This window comes from Lissotriton helveticus, chromosome 1_1 (assembly GCF_964261635.1).
Source record: "Lissotriton helveticus chromosome 1_1, aLisHel1.1, whole genome shotgun sequence".
Classification (NCBI taxonomy): domain Eukaryota; kingdom Metazoa; phylum Chordata; class Amphibia; order Caudata; family Salamandridae; genus Lissotriton; species Lissotriton helveticus.
The window spans coordinates 169,879,608-169,898,617 of NC_136057.1; the positions used below are offsets into that span (position 1 = coordinate 169,879,608).

The 19,010-nt window shown below is 45.6% G+C and overlaps 1 protein-coding gene across 2 annotated transcripts in view; it reads left to right on the forward strand.

Annotated features, from left to right (window-relative positions):
• KDM4A (lysine demethylase 4A) overlaps nt 1-19,010 on the forward strand; it is a 458,146-nt gene that overhangs the window by 158,128 nt on the left and 281,008 nt on the right. For both annotated transcript variants that reach the window (XM_078660668.1, XM_078660737.1), the window contains exons 6-8: nt 10,170-10,219; nt 10,597-10,700; nt 15,761-15,898. In XM_078660668.1, the coding sequence (XP_078516794.1) occupies nt 10,170-10,219; nt 10,597-10,700; nt 15,761-15,898 (292 nt within the window). The remainder of the gene's footprint in view (nt 1-10,169; nt 10,220-10,596; nt 10,701-15,760; nt 15,899-19,010) is intronic.

Here is a 19,010-nt window from a genome sequence, read left to right on the forward strand (position 1 = left end):
TGATTGCTCCAAGAATTCACAGCATGTTTGTGTATCTGTATCTTGACAAGGGGCTCATCAAAGCTTTCTTGGAAGCAACCTTTACAGAGTTTCAGGGTGATGGACAGTATTCAGTGTACTGTAACCTGTGGGGAGTGTGAGAAAAACAAGCACAGAGTATCATCTCCCAATATGCCTACTGAAAGTAACAGAGTACTGAAGCCTAAAATATATAATTTGGCTTTTAGTTTGTTTTTTGTGCTTTGTAAATAGCTTGTCAAGGTTTCTACCTAATTTAAGGACCTTCTATTAAAAAGATAAGGACCCCTCACCCATTCTAGGTGGCATTCTGCAGCATCATCGTGTCGAACAGCTTCCAAAAACTGATGTTGCTTAGTGTGCTGTATGAACCTTATTTTCGTTTGCATGTATAGTTGTTGTGCAGTATCTGAGGTTGTTCAATTTCTGTTATATCTCAGAGGGGTAATGAAAATCTTTGGCTGAACTTCGCTGCCTGGCTTCTGTACATCACCTGTATGGACAGTTGAAGCTCAAAGTGACATACATTTAAACATGTGCAGGGCTTGTCATGATGTTAAATAGTCCCTAATAATTTCAAAAAGGGGGGTGGTGATGGACAGAGTATCTGAGTTAATCAGAACACTCCCAGTGTAAGAATTGGCTTTTGTAGTCTGGTCTGCCCTGTTCCCATGATGCACTGGGCCAGGGACAGACTAATTTGCATACAGCCAGGTTCTGAAACTGGGATGGTGCAATGAGCTAAAAAACGGTGTTGGATCTAGCCCTGATCTCTTGACTGGGTGAGAGTATTCTGCTTAATTCAGAGACTCTGTCCATCACCACCCCTTGTTGTTAAATAGTCCCTAGGCACAATCACCTCCATTTTACATTTTCACATTTAAAGTTGACATCTTTTTAAATAATGACTTTTAACACACATTTTCTTGCTTGCCTGTGTGGGACAATGTTCTCAGAAAATGGTTTGCTTACATTTACACTTCTTTGTAGTCACATTATCAGGCCTTGATAATTCTGTTCTTTACTAGGCCTGTGAAAGGCTCCGATTCACAGTGCACTGCTGATGCACTTAAGAGTGCGCGTTCAGTAGTGTGGGAACTCGAGTTTCCCTACTTTATTTTCCTTGCAATATTATATAGCGCGAACTCGACAACATGGCATGAGCACAATTTACATTACAGAAGAACACATTCATTTGTGGTAGGCACGGGGAGACCAAGCGATTTGCCTGGAATCACAGGATGTTGAGCTGATGCCGAGATTCGAACGTAGCTCCCCATCTCTAAAGTTCGCAATTCTAGAACTTTTGGTGGGAGGTGTGTCTAAAAGTGTATGTCGGTGCTGGGCATCAATGAGAGAGACCTGTGCATTTTTCCAATCGGTGGTGAAAAAATATGAGTATGTTGCTGGAGATGTGGGCCGCCGTGCCACCAATGTACTTACGGGGAGGGTAAACACCCATTATTCCGCAACTTTCTTTCCGCATACCATCACTCCGCATACTTTCATTACGAAAGTACCATGACTCCGCAATGCCATTATAAAACATGGCATTACATTTTATATGCTTGTACCACGCATATATTTACAACTAAATTCGTTGTAAATGCATGAATGGTAAAAGCATGTTTTTTTTAAATGTTTGGATAAGGCAAGTATGGGTATAGGGGTATATGTTTTGAGGTACTGAGGTATATGTTTTGGGGTGTTTGGGTATTTTAAGGGTTCAGATATAGTTTTGGGTTCTGGGGTACAGGAGTATTTTTAGGGTTCAGGGGTAGGTATGGTTGTTGAGGTACAGGGGTATTTTAAGGGTTCAGGGCTAGGTTTGAGTTTTTGGGTACAGGGGTATTTTTAGTGTTCAGGGCTAGGTTTGGGTTTTGGGATACAGGGGTATTTTTAGGATTCAGGGGTAGGTTTGGGTTTTGGGGTACAGGGGTATTTTAAGGGTTATGGGTTAGGTTTGGGTTTTGGGGTACAGGGGTATTTTAGGGTTATGGGGTAGGTTTGGGTTTTGGGGTACCGTGGTATTTTTATGGTTATGGGGTAGGTTTGGGTTTTGAGGTATAGGGGTATTTATAGGGTTGAGGGCTAGGTTTGGGTTTTGGGATACAGGGGTATTTTTAGGGTTTAGGGATAGGTTTGGGTTTTGGGGTACAGGGTATATTTATAGGGTTAAGATGGGTTAGTGTTTAAGCGTGTTGGGGTATTTTATAGAGTAAGGGTGGGTTATGATTATGGGGTGCAGGGGTATTTAAAGTAGGGGTGGGCGGAATTGGCGCGAACTTAGTACAATAAATCCACAATATTTCGTTCCGTCAGATTTCCAATTATTAAAACAGAAACCTCATATATTCAAGGTAAAATAAGTATTTCTACATGCTAAAATGCATATAGTCATTTCACAAAAGTGAAATTCGCTTCCAGCAAGCAGTGAGAGAGGGGATGATTTTGAGATCAAGCCCCTGCAAAGCATTATGGGACGAGATTAGTAGTGGAAAGTGAATATTATAGTATCCAAATAATTCTACAAAGAGCTGCAATTCACCTCGTCGTCCCCAGTTGTCCCCATGAGGCAAATGCAATAGCATTTAAAATATTACACATCAAGCTGCAGTTCACCTCATCGTCCCTAGATGTCCCTGATGTGGCAAATGCAATAGCATTTAAAATATTATACATCAAGCTGCAGTTCACCTCGCCGTCCCTAGATGTCCCTGATGAGGCAAATGCAATAGCATTTAAAATATTATACATCAAGCTGCAGTTCACCTCGCCGTCCCTAGATGTCCCTGATGAGGCAAATGCAGTAGCATTTAAAATATTATACATCAAGCTGCAGTTCACCTCGTCGTCCCAAGATGTCCCTGATGAGTAAAATTCAAAAACATTGAAACCCTTTCATGAATGCTAAAAATGATGCTAATCTTATCCCATAATGCTTTGCAGGGCCTTTTAGTTGTATCTTTGCCCATAACTGTGCTTGGGGTGGTTCTAAGAGAATGGGACCTCCACTGAATTACTATTTAAAGGGAGCTAGAATGTATAGAACCTGGGAAGAAAAAACAACACTCGTGACAGAATGCCCCCAGCGATTGTCACGCCCCAGCACACACCCACAGCACAATGCAGACACGCCCACAAGGGACTACTTTTCTGGCACGGTTCTTTTACCTTTTAAATGTATATGGTAGGCGTCTGCATAGCCTATGTCCTTCTGCTGCAACTGCCCTTTCCAACGCTGTATTGGGTGTTGTGATTGGTGCTGTGGTTCCTGAGATTACCCGCCTCAAAGGTTTGGGTTCTCTCTTTATTATATTAGTATAGATATAATCAACGCAATTGCTTTATGGTTGAACTATTCTTTCTTTTCACCGTTCTTGTAATGCTGGTGACATTGTTTGGCTCCATTCTGTTAATCATTGCAGCACACATATTTCACACAAGAATCCAGTTGCTTCAATAAATGTTTGAAATACCAATTAGAGTATAGCTTGCACTCTTTGTTTCCACTCTTTTCTTGGAGAGTCAGCATTGTCTTGTTCTGAGGTTGGATATACCATCTGGTACCTTGTCAGGTTAGAGATCCAGATGGAGCAGTGTGAGCTAGCCAGCACTTAGGTCAACATATCCTGATGGTTGCTCGACTCAGTCCATCATAGTTTTGATGTTTATGTTGCCCAAACGTACAGTCTTATTGGAATAGTAGGAACCGTAGAACTGGCTCAAATGCCCTTAAATGAAGAAATTCTACATCGGGTCCCTTGGGAAGTCAATGCCACTAATGATCAGTGTTTTCATACCTCCTTCAGCCTGGGCAGCGCAATGGCTGCTCTGCAGCATTCTGTATTGGAGTATGGAGTAGAAGCCCCGCCCACTCTCCGCCCGTATTCGTCATTGGCTTGTGTCATTGCCCTTCGTAAATGCTGACTTCTGTATCCTTAATAGGCTGGTTGTCCCTCTTTTGTACCGCCTTGTCTTTATTTGTAACCTCCCATGAGGACTGGCTTTTTTACTTCGGTAGTTAGATGGTACGTCTTTTGAGGTTTTGCCAGGGATGCAGCGCATGCGCTGCTTCGCTAGCGTGACTATATTGTTGCCGCTTTGGTGCTGGAAGGGAGACTGGAGATGGCACGCGCGGACAGGAGATGTGCACGCGTACCGACAGGAGATGTGCACTCCGTACGCATGCACATCTCCTGTCCCTGGAGGCTGGCAGCGCGCGCCTTCAGTTTCCCTCCCCCCGTCCCCTCCAAGGAGCCAGCTTGTTTCTCATTGTTGGAGCGAAACCTGGTAACGTTATGGCGCCTTCCTTTTCGGTCTTTGCACTAGTGAAACGCAGTCAGAGCCCCACATCCAAGACAGTAGCTTGACAGCGTTGAGCCTTCATTCTGGACTGGAGATCCGTGTTCATAAGTCTGAACTAATCCATATTTTCAGATGTAAACAGAAATCCAAGGTCTAGCGTGAGGGTTTCCAACTCCTAATTTTGATTGAATGTGTTTGGGTGATACCTTGACAGCGAAATGTAATCATTTTCTTAATTCCGCCCTAGTTACATCCTTTCCTGGGAAGACTCCAAGCAGAACGAGGGGGTCGCGACGAGGGACGTGTTTTATCTGTAATGAAAAGGGATGACATTGAGGGATGCGATGTGAGAGGGTGTAGTGCACACTGTCGCTGAGACACATGGCACGTACAACATTTTACATTCAAATGCAGTTCAAATGTGCTCTGTCGCAGATCCTGCTGAATACAATCTGTCGCTCGGGGTTGGAGGTTTATATATTGTAAGAAGAGGGACATGTGTATACCTTGGCATTGGAATAACTCCTGAAAGGGTCTTCCCTCACTGGAGTTGCTGGTGAGAGTAGGGTTGCCTCCTTTTCCAGGGGAAAATATCGTCCATTTGTTCATGTTTTAATATTCTGCAAAGGCCAGGGGATCATACGTAAACAGGGCCTTATATGAAATCCTCTGGAGTTTCTTTTTTACTTGGCTTTGCTGTGTTTAATTTGAATTTTTAGGCAGCTCTAGGACACATTTTAAAGTACCGTCTTCTTATATTTTCTGGTTTAAGTTAGTACAGATTGGAGTTAAAAATACATGTTTTACGTGATTTTCCAAATGTTTGTAACACGTGACTTATTAAAATACCGATCATGCCAGTAAAATAACGGTCAGGTGGGAACTCTAGATGAGAGGGAAAGGTGGATGTGGAAGTGCATTTGCATCCGTCCAGGAAAAGTGTGTGTATGGTTGCATACCTTCCAGTCTCCTCATTTGAGGGTACCGTACCACCCTCTTTTCAGTGTGTTTCACATGTAACATACCTCCAGGTTGTCAAAAGGACATTCTCTTTGCAAACCTGCTTTGCCTTCCGTATCGGTTTACTCTCCTCTGACTTTAAAGGGAGCGCCCTCTTAAATATCTTACTTAATGCTCATTTGAGAGCCAGCAGGGTGACCAGTATATAGTCAGGAGGGACAAACATGTGAGAGAAGTTGGTAAGTAGGGGAGGGCAGTTAGATCGGACTAAAGGGAGGAGCGGAGAGAGGGACATGGGAGAAATTAATGAATGAGCTGAGAAAGGGACACGTACAGCGAGATGGAGACTGAGGCCCTCAATGCGAGCCGGCCACTGTCAGAGGTTATAATTATCGCAGCCTATAACAAGCATTTGCAATGCAATAGGTCTTGCATTTACGCGAGTTTAAGCTATTGGTTTTGTAAATCACAATGCCTTTTATTTATGTTTTTAAAAACGAAAACACAAATAAAAGGCATTATTATTTGCAATGTCAATGGCTCAAAGTCGCGTAAATGCAAGACCTATTGCATTGCAAATGCTTGTTTTTAGTCTGTAAGCACTATATTCTTTAATGGGTTTCTCCTACTGCAGGCAAGACATGCTTTCTTGCAACATTCAGTGCGCCATGCGCGCTTTCACTTTCCGAGCAGCCGGGACAATGGCTGTTGCTTCTTTGAATAGGTTTTGCATTTACAAGAGTTTGAGCTATTGGCATTGTAAAAGACCATTCCTTTTATTTGTGTTAATTAGCAAATCAGAAAAATAAGGCATTGTCATTTACAATGCCTAAAGCTTAAACTCTCACAAATGCAAGACCTATTACATTGCAAATGCTTGTTGTTCTAAATTTTGCCTGTTAAATCTTTGTTTTGTACAAGTCCTGCTCTCAACCTTTCTCCTGAAGAGCATTCTCTTGTTGGCCATTACATAGGTTAGAGTGGCGACTGAGATCCAAGCTTTACACATTATTTATTTTGTTTAGTATTTCATGATATTAATTTTCATTAAGAACTTTGCAGGGACATTTCTGATTTCCTCCCAACCTACCCTGTTTTACTGCCTCTAGAATTCCCCCTCCAGCCCCAGTGGAATGCTAGCTTCCCTGCACATAGTTTGAATCCTTGTGTTTTTATTGCAGCAACAATCCATAATGGTGTGGCTTCTCCAGAGCGATTTGTAGCACCATGAATAGTCTCCTGCATTGCAGTTTGTCCATGAAACGCTTATAAGCCAATTATATGTAAACTTGCCCTTCAGTGAGATCTGCTGTGGGGCGCGTTGTTTGTATCTGTGCCTGGTATTATTAAGTAGATCCTTTGTCCAGTAATGACCTTGACAGCCCAGTAAGTTTGGCTCCTTTGCAGAGTTTTGTTTTTTGCTTAACAGATTTATCACTTGCCATTTTTCTCAGTTTTTATGAATATTGAGGAGAATCCCATGATAGAAAGGAAGGTTACTTACTTGTGGTCTCCATCCCTGCCAAGCGTCACGCAACAGGTGTGACACTCACCGCACTGAATGCATTTGTCACGCCCTCTTCCTTAATACCCAGAAATCTGTGCTGTCAAAGTTACAGTCGGTACAGAATGCGGCTGCTAGAACTCTTTTAAACATCCCTCGCCGCCAGCCTACTACTCTTGCCATCCGCCAGCTTCACTGGCTCAGAGTAGAGAGCCGTATTAAGTTCAAGGCCCTCTGCATTGCCTACAAGGCAGTGCATGGAACAGGACCCAAATTCCTAACTGAGGCACTCCAGCTGTACACCCCCAAAAGACTGTTGAGATCTGCCAACACTTGCCTTCTTCCTGTACCTCGCACCAGAACGGCAACTTGGGGAGACCGTCGCTTTTTAGTGGCCACACCAAAACTCTGGAACCTTCTTCCATTAAATATCAAAAATGCCCCCAACCTGATGAGCTTCCGGAGGCTCGTAAAGACATGGTTATTTGACCAGTGAATTCTATTATTATGGTCCTGTTAGCTCACACATGCGCCGAGACACCCCAGGGTATTTGTTTGCGCAATAAAAATCACAAAAATAAATAAATAAATAAATAAATTTTTGCCACCTGTCCCAGCGCGCCAGCAGCTCCTGTGTGCGGGCTCTCCCTACTGTTCTGAGAGTGCTGCTCTCAGCCCGACTAGTGCCTAAAGCCCTAAACAGTTAACTAGACTGCAGCTGAGCTCTCTGAGCTCGTGAGCGGTGCCGCGCTACAATGTATCTCTCTGCTCTGTCAGTCCGACGAGTCTGTTGCCCTGGAAACTCAGCCTCAGAGCTGTCAATCACGGTGGCGCACCACAGGGGCCAGGATTAATCCCGGATGTGCCAGCCGGGGATAGGGCCTTCACGTCCGGAGGAAGCAGGAAGTGGCAGAAGCGGCGGGAGATTAGAGTGCAGGCTGCGGCGCACGAGACTCAGTCTCGCATCATGGCCACCCCCGCAGCGGCCCCCTGTGCAGCCCCGGCGCTAAACACAGCTGCAGGCTGCAGCACGCCACCTTGACCACCACTGTGGCAGCTCAGCTGAGCCGGCGACAGCTCTGGCCACCAGGAAAACTGCGAGCGCGGCCGGGCCCGGGGGGCCGGCGCCCCACACGGCGGCAGCTGCAGCAGAGCCCAGCCACCACTCAGTTGGCCGCAGCAGCGGCGTTCCGGGCAGCCCGAGGCATTTTTCGCAAACTATTGTCAGTCAGTGACACAGCATGATGGCCTGCCGTGCCGCTGCGCTGCATGATGACTGGCATGATCTGTGCAAGGAGTCTGCCAGCAGTGGTGCAGCTCATCATGTGTGTCAGTGGGGCCGTGACCCCGTCACCAGGGTGACCCCATGCAGCTCACCGTCACGGCCGCCGGACGACCGAGTAATCACGCTTGACTGAGAAGACCCACGTTGTCCCAGTAAGTTTATACTGTCCGTTTTAGTTACACAAGGTTCCGCCACTGCTGGCAGGCGCTGCTGACATAGCCGGGCAGTTGGAGCTATAGTACTTTACAGCTCCTGTGAAGCAAAGCAGGCATGGTTTTGTTTTCGTTATGAAGGCACCACAGAGAAATCAGACGAGGGCACATATTTAACATGGCTCTCGTGCTCCTGACCTCCCCCGCCCCCCCCAGACAACATAATGACTGATGTTGCCGGTCGCCCTTCAAATCACACCCAAAGAGCCGAGAGGTCTCTGTACCACGTCGTCATCAGCGAAAACCGAGCCCCACTGCAGCCCTGGGAACAGCTACTATCCAGGGGCCGTAATAATGACGGAGTCATTAAAAAAATAATCATGTCACAAAGAGAAGCGCTGTGCATTTTAGAGGTATATTTTGTGTTCTATGACTGAATATTTACCTGCCTTTATTAACTTGGTCTTTTAAGGAGTGCCACTGCGTTAAATTGATAACTACTTCTGTAGCCATCAAAAATGTTAACTCATTTTGGGTCCGTAAAGGAGACGAAATATTGGTAAATTCAGCTATTGTCAAAAGCGTTCTTAATTTGCACTGCAATCAATAGGTTATAAGAAGGGCTCATTCCAAGAAGAAGTTATGAAAAAATGAAAATTGTCCGAAAAAAGCTATTGAGAGCAGTCTTTAATTTATTACAAAGTGTCAAATATAAGCTAGTGAAATGTTGCTCATAAATACCCTGAAAGCCTATAAATGCCACACATGGGAAAATGGAAACCATGGTTTCTATGCCCATACCATCCAGACACCAGAGCACCCACCCCCTAACTAAAACAATTTACTGAAACAACAGAAAATGAGTTCACTGGCTAGTGAGATCTAGTTTCTCCGTGCTGGAAGAGACACAGCGGAGTAATCACAGGGCTCTCTCTGATTAGGTTAAACAACATCCTCTTACTTCCTCCTGCAGCAATTGCTCCAACGAATTGCCATCACAAGTCAGCCTTGTGTACTCAATATCAATATCGCATAATCTGCATGGTGCGGCTGAGATTATCTTCTGAGCAGCTACAGTGCCTGGTGGCCCCCTGTTGCTGAGCACTGCAGCCATGCAGTCTGTGTTCCGTTAGTGCAGTCCTTCCATTCCTGGTGCTTTTAAGCAATTTTAAGATATAATTAGAGCTTTTTGTTGCTCAGTGGATAGTAATTTCTAATTGGTGTATATTTCCTTCATCTTCATTGCTTGATTTTGCTCGTGAGAAAATGTCACTCATATTCGTTGAAATGTCACTCGTATTTACACTAACATTATGGAGATGTCACACATAGCAATTTGAAACCTTGGCAGCTATGGGTCTCTGTTTAACATTTTGGTTCATTTTCCAAGAATTCATAAACGTGTCTTCCCTTTAAATTTGAAGCACAGAAATCAGTACAGTACTTCATTCCCATCATCAGACGAAACTGTCCTCACTCACCCTGCCCTGGGACACTGGAGCACCGTGGAAGCTAAAAATGCCCATTTAAAAACTCTTTCAAGGAAACTGACACCTATTGGCTCACAGTGCGCATGATTATACATTTTTTTGTGTGATTTAAAATTGGATTTTTGCAGTCTTTGAGCTTTTCGGTGTATAAAAGCATTTTAATTGTTCTTTATATCACATAAAAACTCGGAAATTGCTTCCTCTAGATCAGTATGTTTTCCATACGGATTAATTAAAGGATTCGACATTGTTCAATTTAGATGTTTTTGTCTAGATTTTAGCCATGGGTGGAAATCACATAATGTCTGTGAATTCAAAGATAAGCTCAGAGACATCACCCAATATTGTTTAAACCTCAATTTCTGTTTACCTTTGTTTTCATTGGTATCCCATTACTACTTTCTGCAACCTGCTGGGATTTATGATTTAAGCTGACTGTGTGTTTATTGCAGGTACTGCGTCCCCCCCGAACATGGAAAGAGATTGGAGCGACTTGCCAAAGGTAAACTGTTTTTGGTCTGATCTGTCTGTCTGGTGCCTGTTTCTGAAAAGAGCTTTGCTACACAAGCCAGTGGATTCACATGCCACACTGGTAGATCACAGTTTGTTTACTGCTTCATTTTACATGGCTTGTTGATGGGCATGCACTCCCTGACATTACAGAGTTCTGTACAGCCATTCTTGTTATCCCTAGACAGTGAAATAATAACATTGCATCATTGCTGATATGATTGGTGTTCGTAATTAGAGCTTCTATGGAGCATTTCTGCTCTCTGTACTTCTTGTTACTTGCCTACTGGAGTGCACATGCTTTGTGTCTCTTTGCCAGTAAAGGTAAAGTGCTCACCTTTTCAGTCCATCCTCTTTCTTGCATTGCAGGTTTTTTTCCTGGAAGCGCTCAGAACTGTGAGGCTTTCCTCCGCCACAAAATGACCCTCATCTCTCCCTTCATTCTGAAGAAATATGGGATCCCATTCAATAAGGTGAGTAAGGAGGCACCCTGGAAGACTCCACTCATCATAGAGCATTGACATTAAGTTAGTTGCTTATGAAAATCCTTCGTAGCTTCTGCTGATGCACTGTGACATGTTACTAGAGTGCTAGGTTAGTTAGAGGTTCCTTGACTGCGACTAAGGAAATCGTTGGGATCAGCATGGTCAGCTGGTTGACCCTTTCGCTGAGTCCATGTTTGGTTTGTTCAGTGTTGTTTTTTTCATTGAGTGACTCTGCTCGGGGTTCTACAAGCTTGAACTCTCCTGTTTACTATGTGTATGTACTCTGTGCTCCACCTTTTAGAGGCCTAATGCCATGGGCGAATGTATGACATTGCAAATAAAACTATTACAATGCATACCTTTACAACGCGGTCAATACAATGGCGCTTACATTACAGCACATGCCATTACAACGCAAGCCATAACAACGCATATTCCAATACAACGAAAACTACTATTCTAACACCGCCGGGTGCTTCTCTCAGGGAAGGTGGGGAGAGGAGTTGGCCTAACCGCTAGGGCGGTCAACCTTAAATCTGGGGAACCGTGTTCGAGTCTCGGCAAGGACGTACAGCACCATGTGATTCTGGGCAAATCTTTCAATCTCCCCGTGCCTAACAAAAATTAATGTGTTCCCATGTAACGCAACTGGTGCTATGTAAAGCGCTCTGATACCCGGGTCAAGTTTGCGCTATATAAAACTCTGTAAAAAAAAAAAAAAAAAAGAGGGAAAAAAAGGTGCTGGTCAGAGAGAGATATGCGTTATAAAGGCATGCATTGTAATGGATCCTGCATTGTAATAGATCCTGTGTTGTATTGGATCCTGTGTTGTATTTGCCGCGTTTTAAAGGCATTGTGTTGTAATGCCTGCATTGTAATGGATGTTTCCAGCTATGGTCTGCACATTTTGTCTTTTGGTGCTTAACAAAGTGCTGTTCAAGTTATCTACCTTGCAAGTCGAGGGCTACAGATAATATTTGTTAGGAGTTTTCCAGCTCAAACCATTTTATTTTATCTTCTTTTAATAAATAGTCACAGTGCAAGCTAAGAAGACAAAATATTTCAATTCGCGCAGAGAATAATTGTGATGGCAATATAAACTTGAGACCAGACAATGAGAAGAGAATATTTTAAAAGCAGAAAAATAAAAACAAAAAAGATGCAAAATTGACCCAAATAGTGAGGGAAAAGATTGAACAGAACAGCAATCATAGTGATAATTTATCAGCAGTTTTATAAGAGCATGGAATACACCCATAGAGCTTCGGAGAGCTGTAGAGTGTCTTGCTGGCAAATATAGGTGACCACAAAAACCGCATTCGTTCAGGGCCCTGTTAATATAACGCAATGGGATACGCTTGAAAATAATTGGAAGTATCATTAGAATTTTGCATAATTCTGTATACCCTGTGGAATGAGTATAGGTTAAGTAAAAAGGGGAGCATATACATGGGGCTATAGCAGAGTTCAGAAGCAATGTGGAAAGGATGCAAGACAATAAGGAATAATGTTTTGCTTGTTTTGCAATAGGCAGTGTTTTTTTGTATTTTGAATGGAGAGTGGGTAATGCGAATAGATGTAAATTCGGCAAAAGTGGGGACTATAGGCTGCATCATGGAGGGGTAAATCAAGCTTGAGTAATTCGAGACCAGACAATTGAATGACACAATGGCTTTACTGAAATCTGGGAAGTTTGGTAGCAAACGTCTCAGCATAATAAACCCACACTGATGCCACTGTGGGATTTATTATACAATGTGCTCAGAGGGCCTCTTAGAGAAGCCCCCTGAAAAACGACCAGCCCTTCATGGGTACCCTGACTGGTACACAACAGCCTGCCCCCACAAGACATGCTTCTGGGCCCCTGGAGTGGGAACCTTTGCTCCCTGGGTCTAGAAACAAAACCTTTCCTGAGTAGAGGAGGTCACACCTCGCCCAGGTCAGGAAGAGCCATCAGTGCCAGGGGAGCTTCAAAGGCCTTGTCGGCTTTGTAACACGACCCCCAGCCTCTCCTGCTATCAGGAGTGGGCCCCCTTCTTGTCTCCACTCCTCTTCGGCATGAATATTGGCGGGAAAAAGGTGTGCCCCCCCCCCCTCTGCTAACTCCACCCCTCAGGTGGGGGAGGCGAGATTAAACCCAATCGGACGGACAACATGACAGCCATGTACTACATTCAGAAGCAAGGAGGTACACACTCTCCACAGTTGTCTCATCTAGCTCAGAGCATGTGGAAGTGGGCCATTCAGAGGAACATCTTCCTCATGGCGGAACACCTCCCAGGCAAGGACAATCAGATGGCGGATCTGCTCAGCAGGTACAGCCACCAAATGCACGAGTGGGAGATACATCCATCAGTACTCCACCCGTACTTCCAGCATTGGGGTCATCCAGAGATAGACCTGTTCGCCACAAGGGAAAACGCCAAATGCCAAACTTTGCCGCCTGGTTCCCGCACCCACAGTCGCAGGGCAATGCGATATGGATGAACTGGTCAGGCAAATTTGCGTACGCTTTTCCCCCAGCACCTCTAATACCGCTGGTGGCACGAAAGCTAAAGCAACACTCGATGACGCTCATCCTGGTTGCTCCAATGTGGGCACGCCAACCATGGTACACCACGTTTCTAGACCTTTCCGTGGTACCGCATCAAAGGCTGCACCTCACACCCAGACTTTTGACGTAGAGACATGGCGACATTCAGCACCCAGATCCGCAACAGCTCAACCTGGCGATCTGGCTCCTGAGGTCTTAGAGTTTGGCTACCTCAACTTGCCTCCTGACTGCATGGATATCATACGGGAAGCAAGAAAGCCCACCACCAGAGCATGCTACGCAGCAAAATGGAAGTGGTTTGTCATTTATTGCGTAGACCACAACATTGACCCGCTTGACGCGTCCACGCACAACATCATTTGTTATCTGTTACATCTTTACAAATGCAATCTATCCTATGCTTCCATTCGAATACATTTATCCGCCATAGCGGCTTATCTCCAAAACAGGCAGCATCTCTCCCTTTTCAGAGTGCCTGCCATTAAAGCTTTTCTAGAGGGGCTCAAACGAGTCATTCCTCCCAGGACCCCACCTGCTCCTGAATGGAATCTTAATGTGGTCCTCACCCGACTGATTAGTCCACCTTTTGAGGCTCTGCATTCTTGCGAAATTCAGTTCTTAACATGGAAAGTGGCTTTCCTGATAGCCATTACGTCACTGCGACGTGTTAGTGAGCTCCAGGCGCTCACTGTATAGGAGCCATTCATACAAATTCACTCCAACCGGGTGGTGCTGCGCACTAACCCTAAATTTCTTCCAAAGGTGGTTTCACAGTTCCATGTCAGACTATTGAACTGCCTGTGTTCTTCCAAAATCCTGAGACAGTGGCAGAAAGAATGCTCCACACTCTTGACGTCAAAAGGGCTTTGATGTACTACATTGATAGGACCAAAGATTTTCGGAAGACGAAACAACTCTTTGTTGCCTTTTCCGCACAACACAAGGGCAACCCCATTTCCAAGGCAGGTATAGCCAGGTGGATCGTTACGTGTATTCAAATTTGCTATCACAAGGCTAAGCGCACTTTAACGGTCCCCCCCAGAGCCCACTCCACCCGCAAGTTGGGGGCCTCCATGGCTTTCCTTGGAAATATCCCTTTAGAAGACATTTGTAGAGCAGCCACATGGTCTACCCCACACACATTTACCAAACACTACTGTGTAGATGTGCATTCCAAGCAGCAGGCAGCTGTAGGGCAGGCTGTTCTAAAAACACTTTTTCAAACGTCTGCAGCTGGCACAGGCGGCCGCCGCTAATGGAGGGACTGCTATATATTCTATGCTATAGATATGAATTCAGCAGCCTACATGCCTCGAACTGAATATGCTACTTACCAGTATGCATCTGTTCTTGGCATGTAGGGCTGCTGACATTCATATCGTCCACCCTCCTCCCCGGCGCCTGTAGCGGCTGCAGATTTTACACTTACTCTTAGCATGGACATCGCTCACACTGTTACACTCCATCTTCGCCACAATGGCTAAAAACAATCTGGGGATGGAGTCGATGCCCATGCGCACTGTAGTCCAGGGGAGGAGCCACCTATCTTGTGATACTTTAGAGTCTTCCAGGACAACAATGTGCAATCATCCGGACCCAACACTAGGCAGCGATCTATGCTATAGATATGAATGTCAGCAGCCCTACATGCCAAGAACAGATGCATACTGGTAAGTAGCATATTCATATTCAATACTTCTTCAGATTTCAGTCACCCTCACGAGGAGCACCCAGTATGGCCAGCCCTTCTTACACAACACTTGTGTCGACTCGGACACCCAGACCCCAAACTGCTCCATCTAGCACTTGAGTACTTGGAGTTTGTGTACCTTAACCTCCCTCAAGGCGGCATGGTTATTTGAAAAGAATCTAGAAAACCAGCTGCTTGTGCACTGCTCTGTGTGAAATCTAGTAACTCTGTATTTATTTTCAGTGAAGTCCTTGAACTTCGAAATTAATTCCTCAATTTTTTTTTCAGTTCGAAGATATTATTTACAAAATGTTGAACTTCAAAGCATAAACTCTCTACTGGGAAATGGCTCTACTTTCCACTACTCTTGGATAAGCCTTTCTTTAAAAAACATTATTTAAACTATTTGCATAGCGCAGACACAGCCAAGGAGGCGCTGGAGTGCTTCACATATATCTGCTGGGAGAGCAGAGATAAGACAGGTCAAGCATAAAAGTACTTTATGACTCGAGGTGACTTCTGGAATTGAATACAGACTGTTGTTGAATTTTAGAATATTCTGAAGAAGATTAAACCATGAACATTCAGGGTTCCTATAGTGCAGTTTTGTGATAAAATAGTGTCACAGAGGGCTAATTTGGTGTGTCTTATGTTTATTTTCGTTACTTGTAATATAACATAGTGAGTGTGTTCTCTGCTTTGACACGGACAGGGTACATACATTATAAGCTGTGCTCTGTGCACTCAATGCTGATGGCTCTACATAAAGTGTTGATTTCAGCCTGTTCTTTTCCCTTCTCTTAGGTGACCCAGGAGGCTGGAGAGTTTATGATCACCTTTCCTTATGGATACCATGCTGGCTTCAACCATGGATTTAACTGTGCAGAATCCACCAACTTTGCCACCCTACGCTGGATTGAGTACGGCAAACACTCTGTGCTGGTAGGCCACCTTTGTTCTTTGCTCTAGCGTCTACCCCAGTCAACGCAGATGGAAAGTATTATTGCAACAGGAGCAGACCACCCCTTATTTTCTTTGCTTCTGCACAATACAGGATAAGAGGTCTCTGGGGAGCTGAAAACTGAATCTGAGCTACAATTCTGACAACATTATTTTAAAATAAAGTATATTTTTTAATTAGAAAGACTGTCCTTTTTAAAATTAAGATAGACATCTCTGCAGCAGAAACTTGATATCTGAGGCTAAATAGAGTTCAATGAGGTAGAACTCGAAAGTCAGTGGCAACGGGCTGTTGGCTGCACCAGTTTTGAAAATCCTTCCTGTGGGATGTCCTGGGTTGCATATGAAATTATGCATGCATTTAAAAAAAATTTTTTATCAATCCATTCTTTTTAAAGGTTCTCCTGCATCCCACATCCTTCCTGTGTGATGTGGATTTAGTGCTTGATAAAGAAGAGGGCAGAGCGGTCATCTTCCACCCTCCTGGATAAATCAGTGATTCGCCTCAGACATCCTAGCCATTTTCTTTAGCAGCCACCTTTTTTCCACTGATCTAATCAAACAGCATTGCACTTCCCTCTCTTGAAGACAACTCACTTGTGTTGCTGCAAATGTGTGTCCTCTCAAGGCATAATCTAAATCTCGTAGTACAAATATAATTGAGCACAGTTTTATCTAAGAGCGCACTTACACTACCTAGTTACTTTCTTAGTTCTCATTGGGGCATATGTCCGATGCATGGTTTGGAAATCTGTGCCCTTGTGGAATGCCCTGTGGGTTTTATTCTCCCCTTCATTTACTCCAGTGAACTCCACTAGAGGTTCTTCACATTTTTGGTTGGTGAGGTTAGCTGCTATCCAGTTTGTAGGAGAGGACCTCTTTTTGTATGATTCTCCCCTGTAGGAAAATGCCCCTCTTTGCATGGTTGCCCCGCACCTTTTGTCGAATGTTTATGCTCTTTGACTGAGTGTGCCATGGGTTCCTGCCAACCAAGTACCCAGGTCCTATGTGTGAGAAAGTGTCATCTTTTTTGCATTGGTATGCCCCCACTTTTTGCTGAACTGCTGATGTGCTTTGACAGAGTGTGCCCTGGGCTCCTGCCAATCAGGTGCCCAGGGCCTGTGTTCCTTCCCTAAAACTGTGTTGAAGCTAAAACCCAATTGGCATCTCTAGCCACCTGTCAGCCTCTAGTAAATGGTACTCTAGGTACCCAGGGCATGGTGACCAGAGAAGACCCCTAAGGGCTGCAGCACTTATTGTGCCACCCTCAGGGGCCCTGTACCCTGACATCCACACACTGCCTTTGCAGGCTGAGTGTCTAAGTGCAGAACTAAACAGAGAGTCGACATGGAACACATCCCTGTGTGCCATGCCCACAAACCACTGCCCTAGCAAACATCAGTCACTCCTCTAGCTGGGTGCCCTATGCCGGTGGTGAGGGTACAGGCGCATAAGCCCTGTACCCCTACAGGACCCAGATGCATTACTGGGCACTGTAAGTGCAGTGCTGCCATTGAGAGTGTATAGTGGTGGGAATATGTCATTACCAACTCCACAGCACCATAATGGCTACACTGAAGACTGGGAAGTTTGATATCAAACTTTTCAGCACCTTAAACCCACACTGATGCCCGTGTGGGATTTAATATAAAATGCACCACAGAGGGCATCCCTGAAACTCTACCAACTTCTAGTGACCTGACTGAGTGGCTCCTTAGGCTGCCACCACCAGACATATTTCTGGACCCCTGGGTCGCGATCTGCTGCTCTCGGGGGCCTGAAACAATGCACATCCTGGGACGAGGTGCCAAGCCTCCTCCCCCAGGATGGGCAAGGTGCACGAAGGAAAAGCTTCAAAGGCATGCCGCCTTTGTGTGCCTCTCCAGACCATTTGCTGCTTTCAGCAACTGGTCCCCACTGGTTCTACCCTCCACTTTTGGCAGGAGAACCGGCGGGAATAACAAGTGAGGTGTGCACAGCCCTGTGAGGAAGAGGTGAAGCACAACCTCGAGTCCCCGCCATCTTGAGGATGAGGGGACCCAGCCTGCCCCCTCCCACTGGAGAGTGGTAGAATAGTGGGTGTACCCACCCCATGGAAGGAACCCATTGGTCCCTGCCCTTTACATACCTGTAACGCCCCTAAATTTAGTTTAAAGGGGCACCCTGAACCTTCCTTCCTTAGATCCAGAAACGACAAGAAAAGAGGATAAGAAGGACGAAAAGCCGTGCAGAGCTAACAAGAGGACGACACCCACTGACTTGTCCCCAGCCCTACAGGCCTGTTTCCCCTCGAACTTGCGCCTGCGAAATCCTGGTGTGTCCTGCAGCCAGCAACATCAAAAACCCCGGAGGACCTGCCTGCCTTCACTTCAAAGACTGAATCTCCCGTGAACACCGGACTTGTTCCAACTGCAGCTTCTGCTGCCAGCCAGAGACCGCAAATCCAGCCCACACTGCACCCGCCTATCCCGGCCCAAGCCCGAGTGGAAAAATACCACAAGGAGGTGCCCCCGCCGGATCCTGACCCGAGATCCGGCAACCCCTGACCTGCCTCAAGCCTCCATAGGATGCCTGCAGCCACAATCCAGAGGACACCACCCCCTGCCGTGACCAGAGTGGGTAAGAAAATCCAATGTCCCTAGGCAACCCTGCATTGACGCCCCCGGCCTTGTGCGCCCAAACCAACGGTGCCTAACCAACCCTCAACATCCTGACTTACCCCTCGAGGTGGTGGTCGCACCTGGAAGATCCTCGTCCCCGAGCCTGCAGTGTTTCTTTGTCCCGGAGGTTCTCCATTGGAAACAGGGCACCCGACCTCAAAACATCACCCTGCCCCCGGCGGCCCTAGTGCCGCGGAGGGTGCACCTTTGATGCTACTTTGGTCCCCAACTTGCCCTGATCTAAACCCTAGGACCTTTGGTCCCACAACCCTGTGGCCTGCTTGCCAGCAGCCACCAACCGGAGCCCCACTATCCTCCATAAGATAACATTGGGCCTCAACACTCTGCACCCGGCCGCCCTAGTGCCGCTGAGGGTGCAATAACAGTGCATCACTGACCCTGGAAGACCCCTGAGTCTAACCCCAGAACCTTAA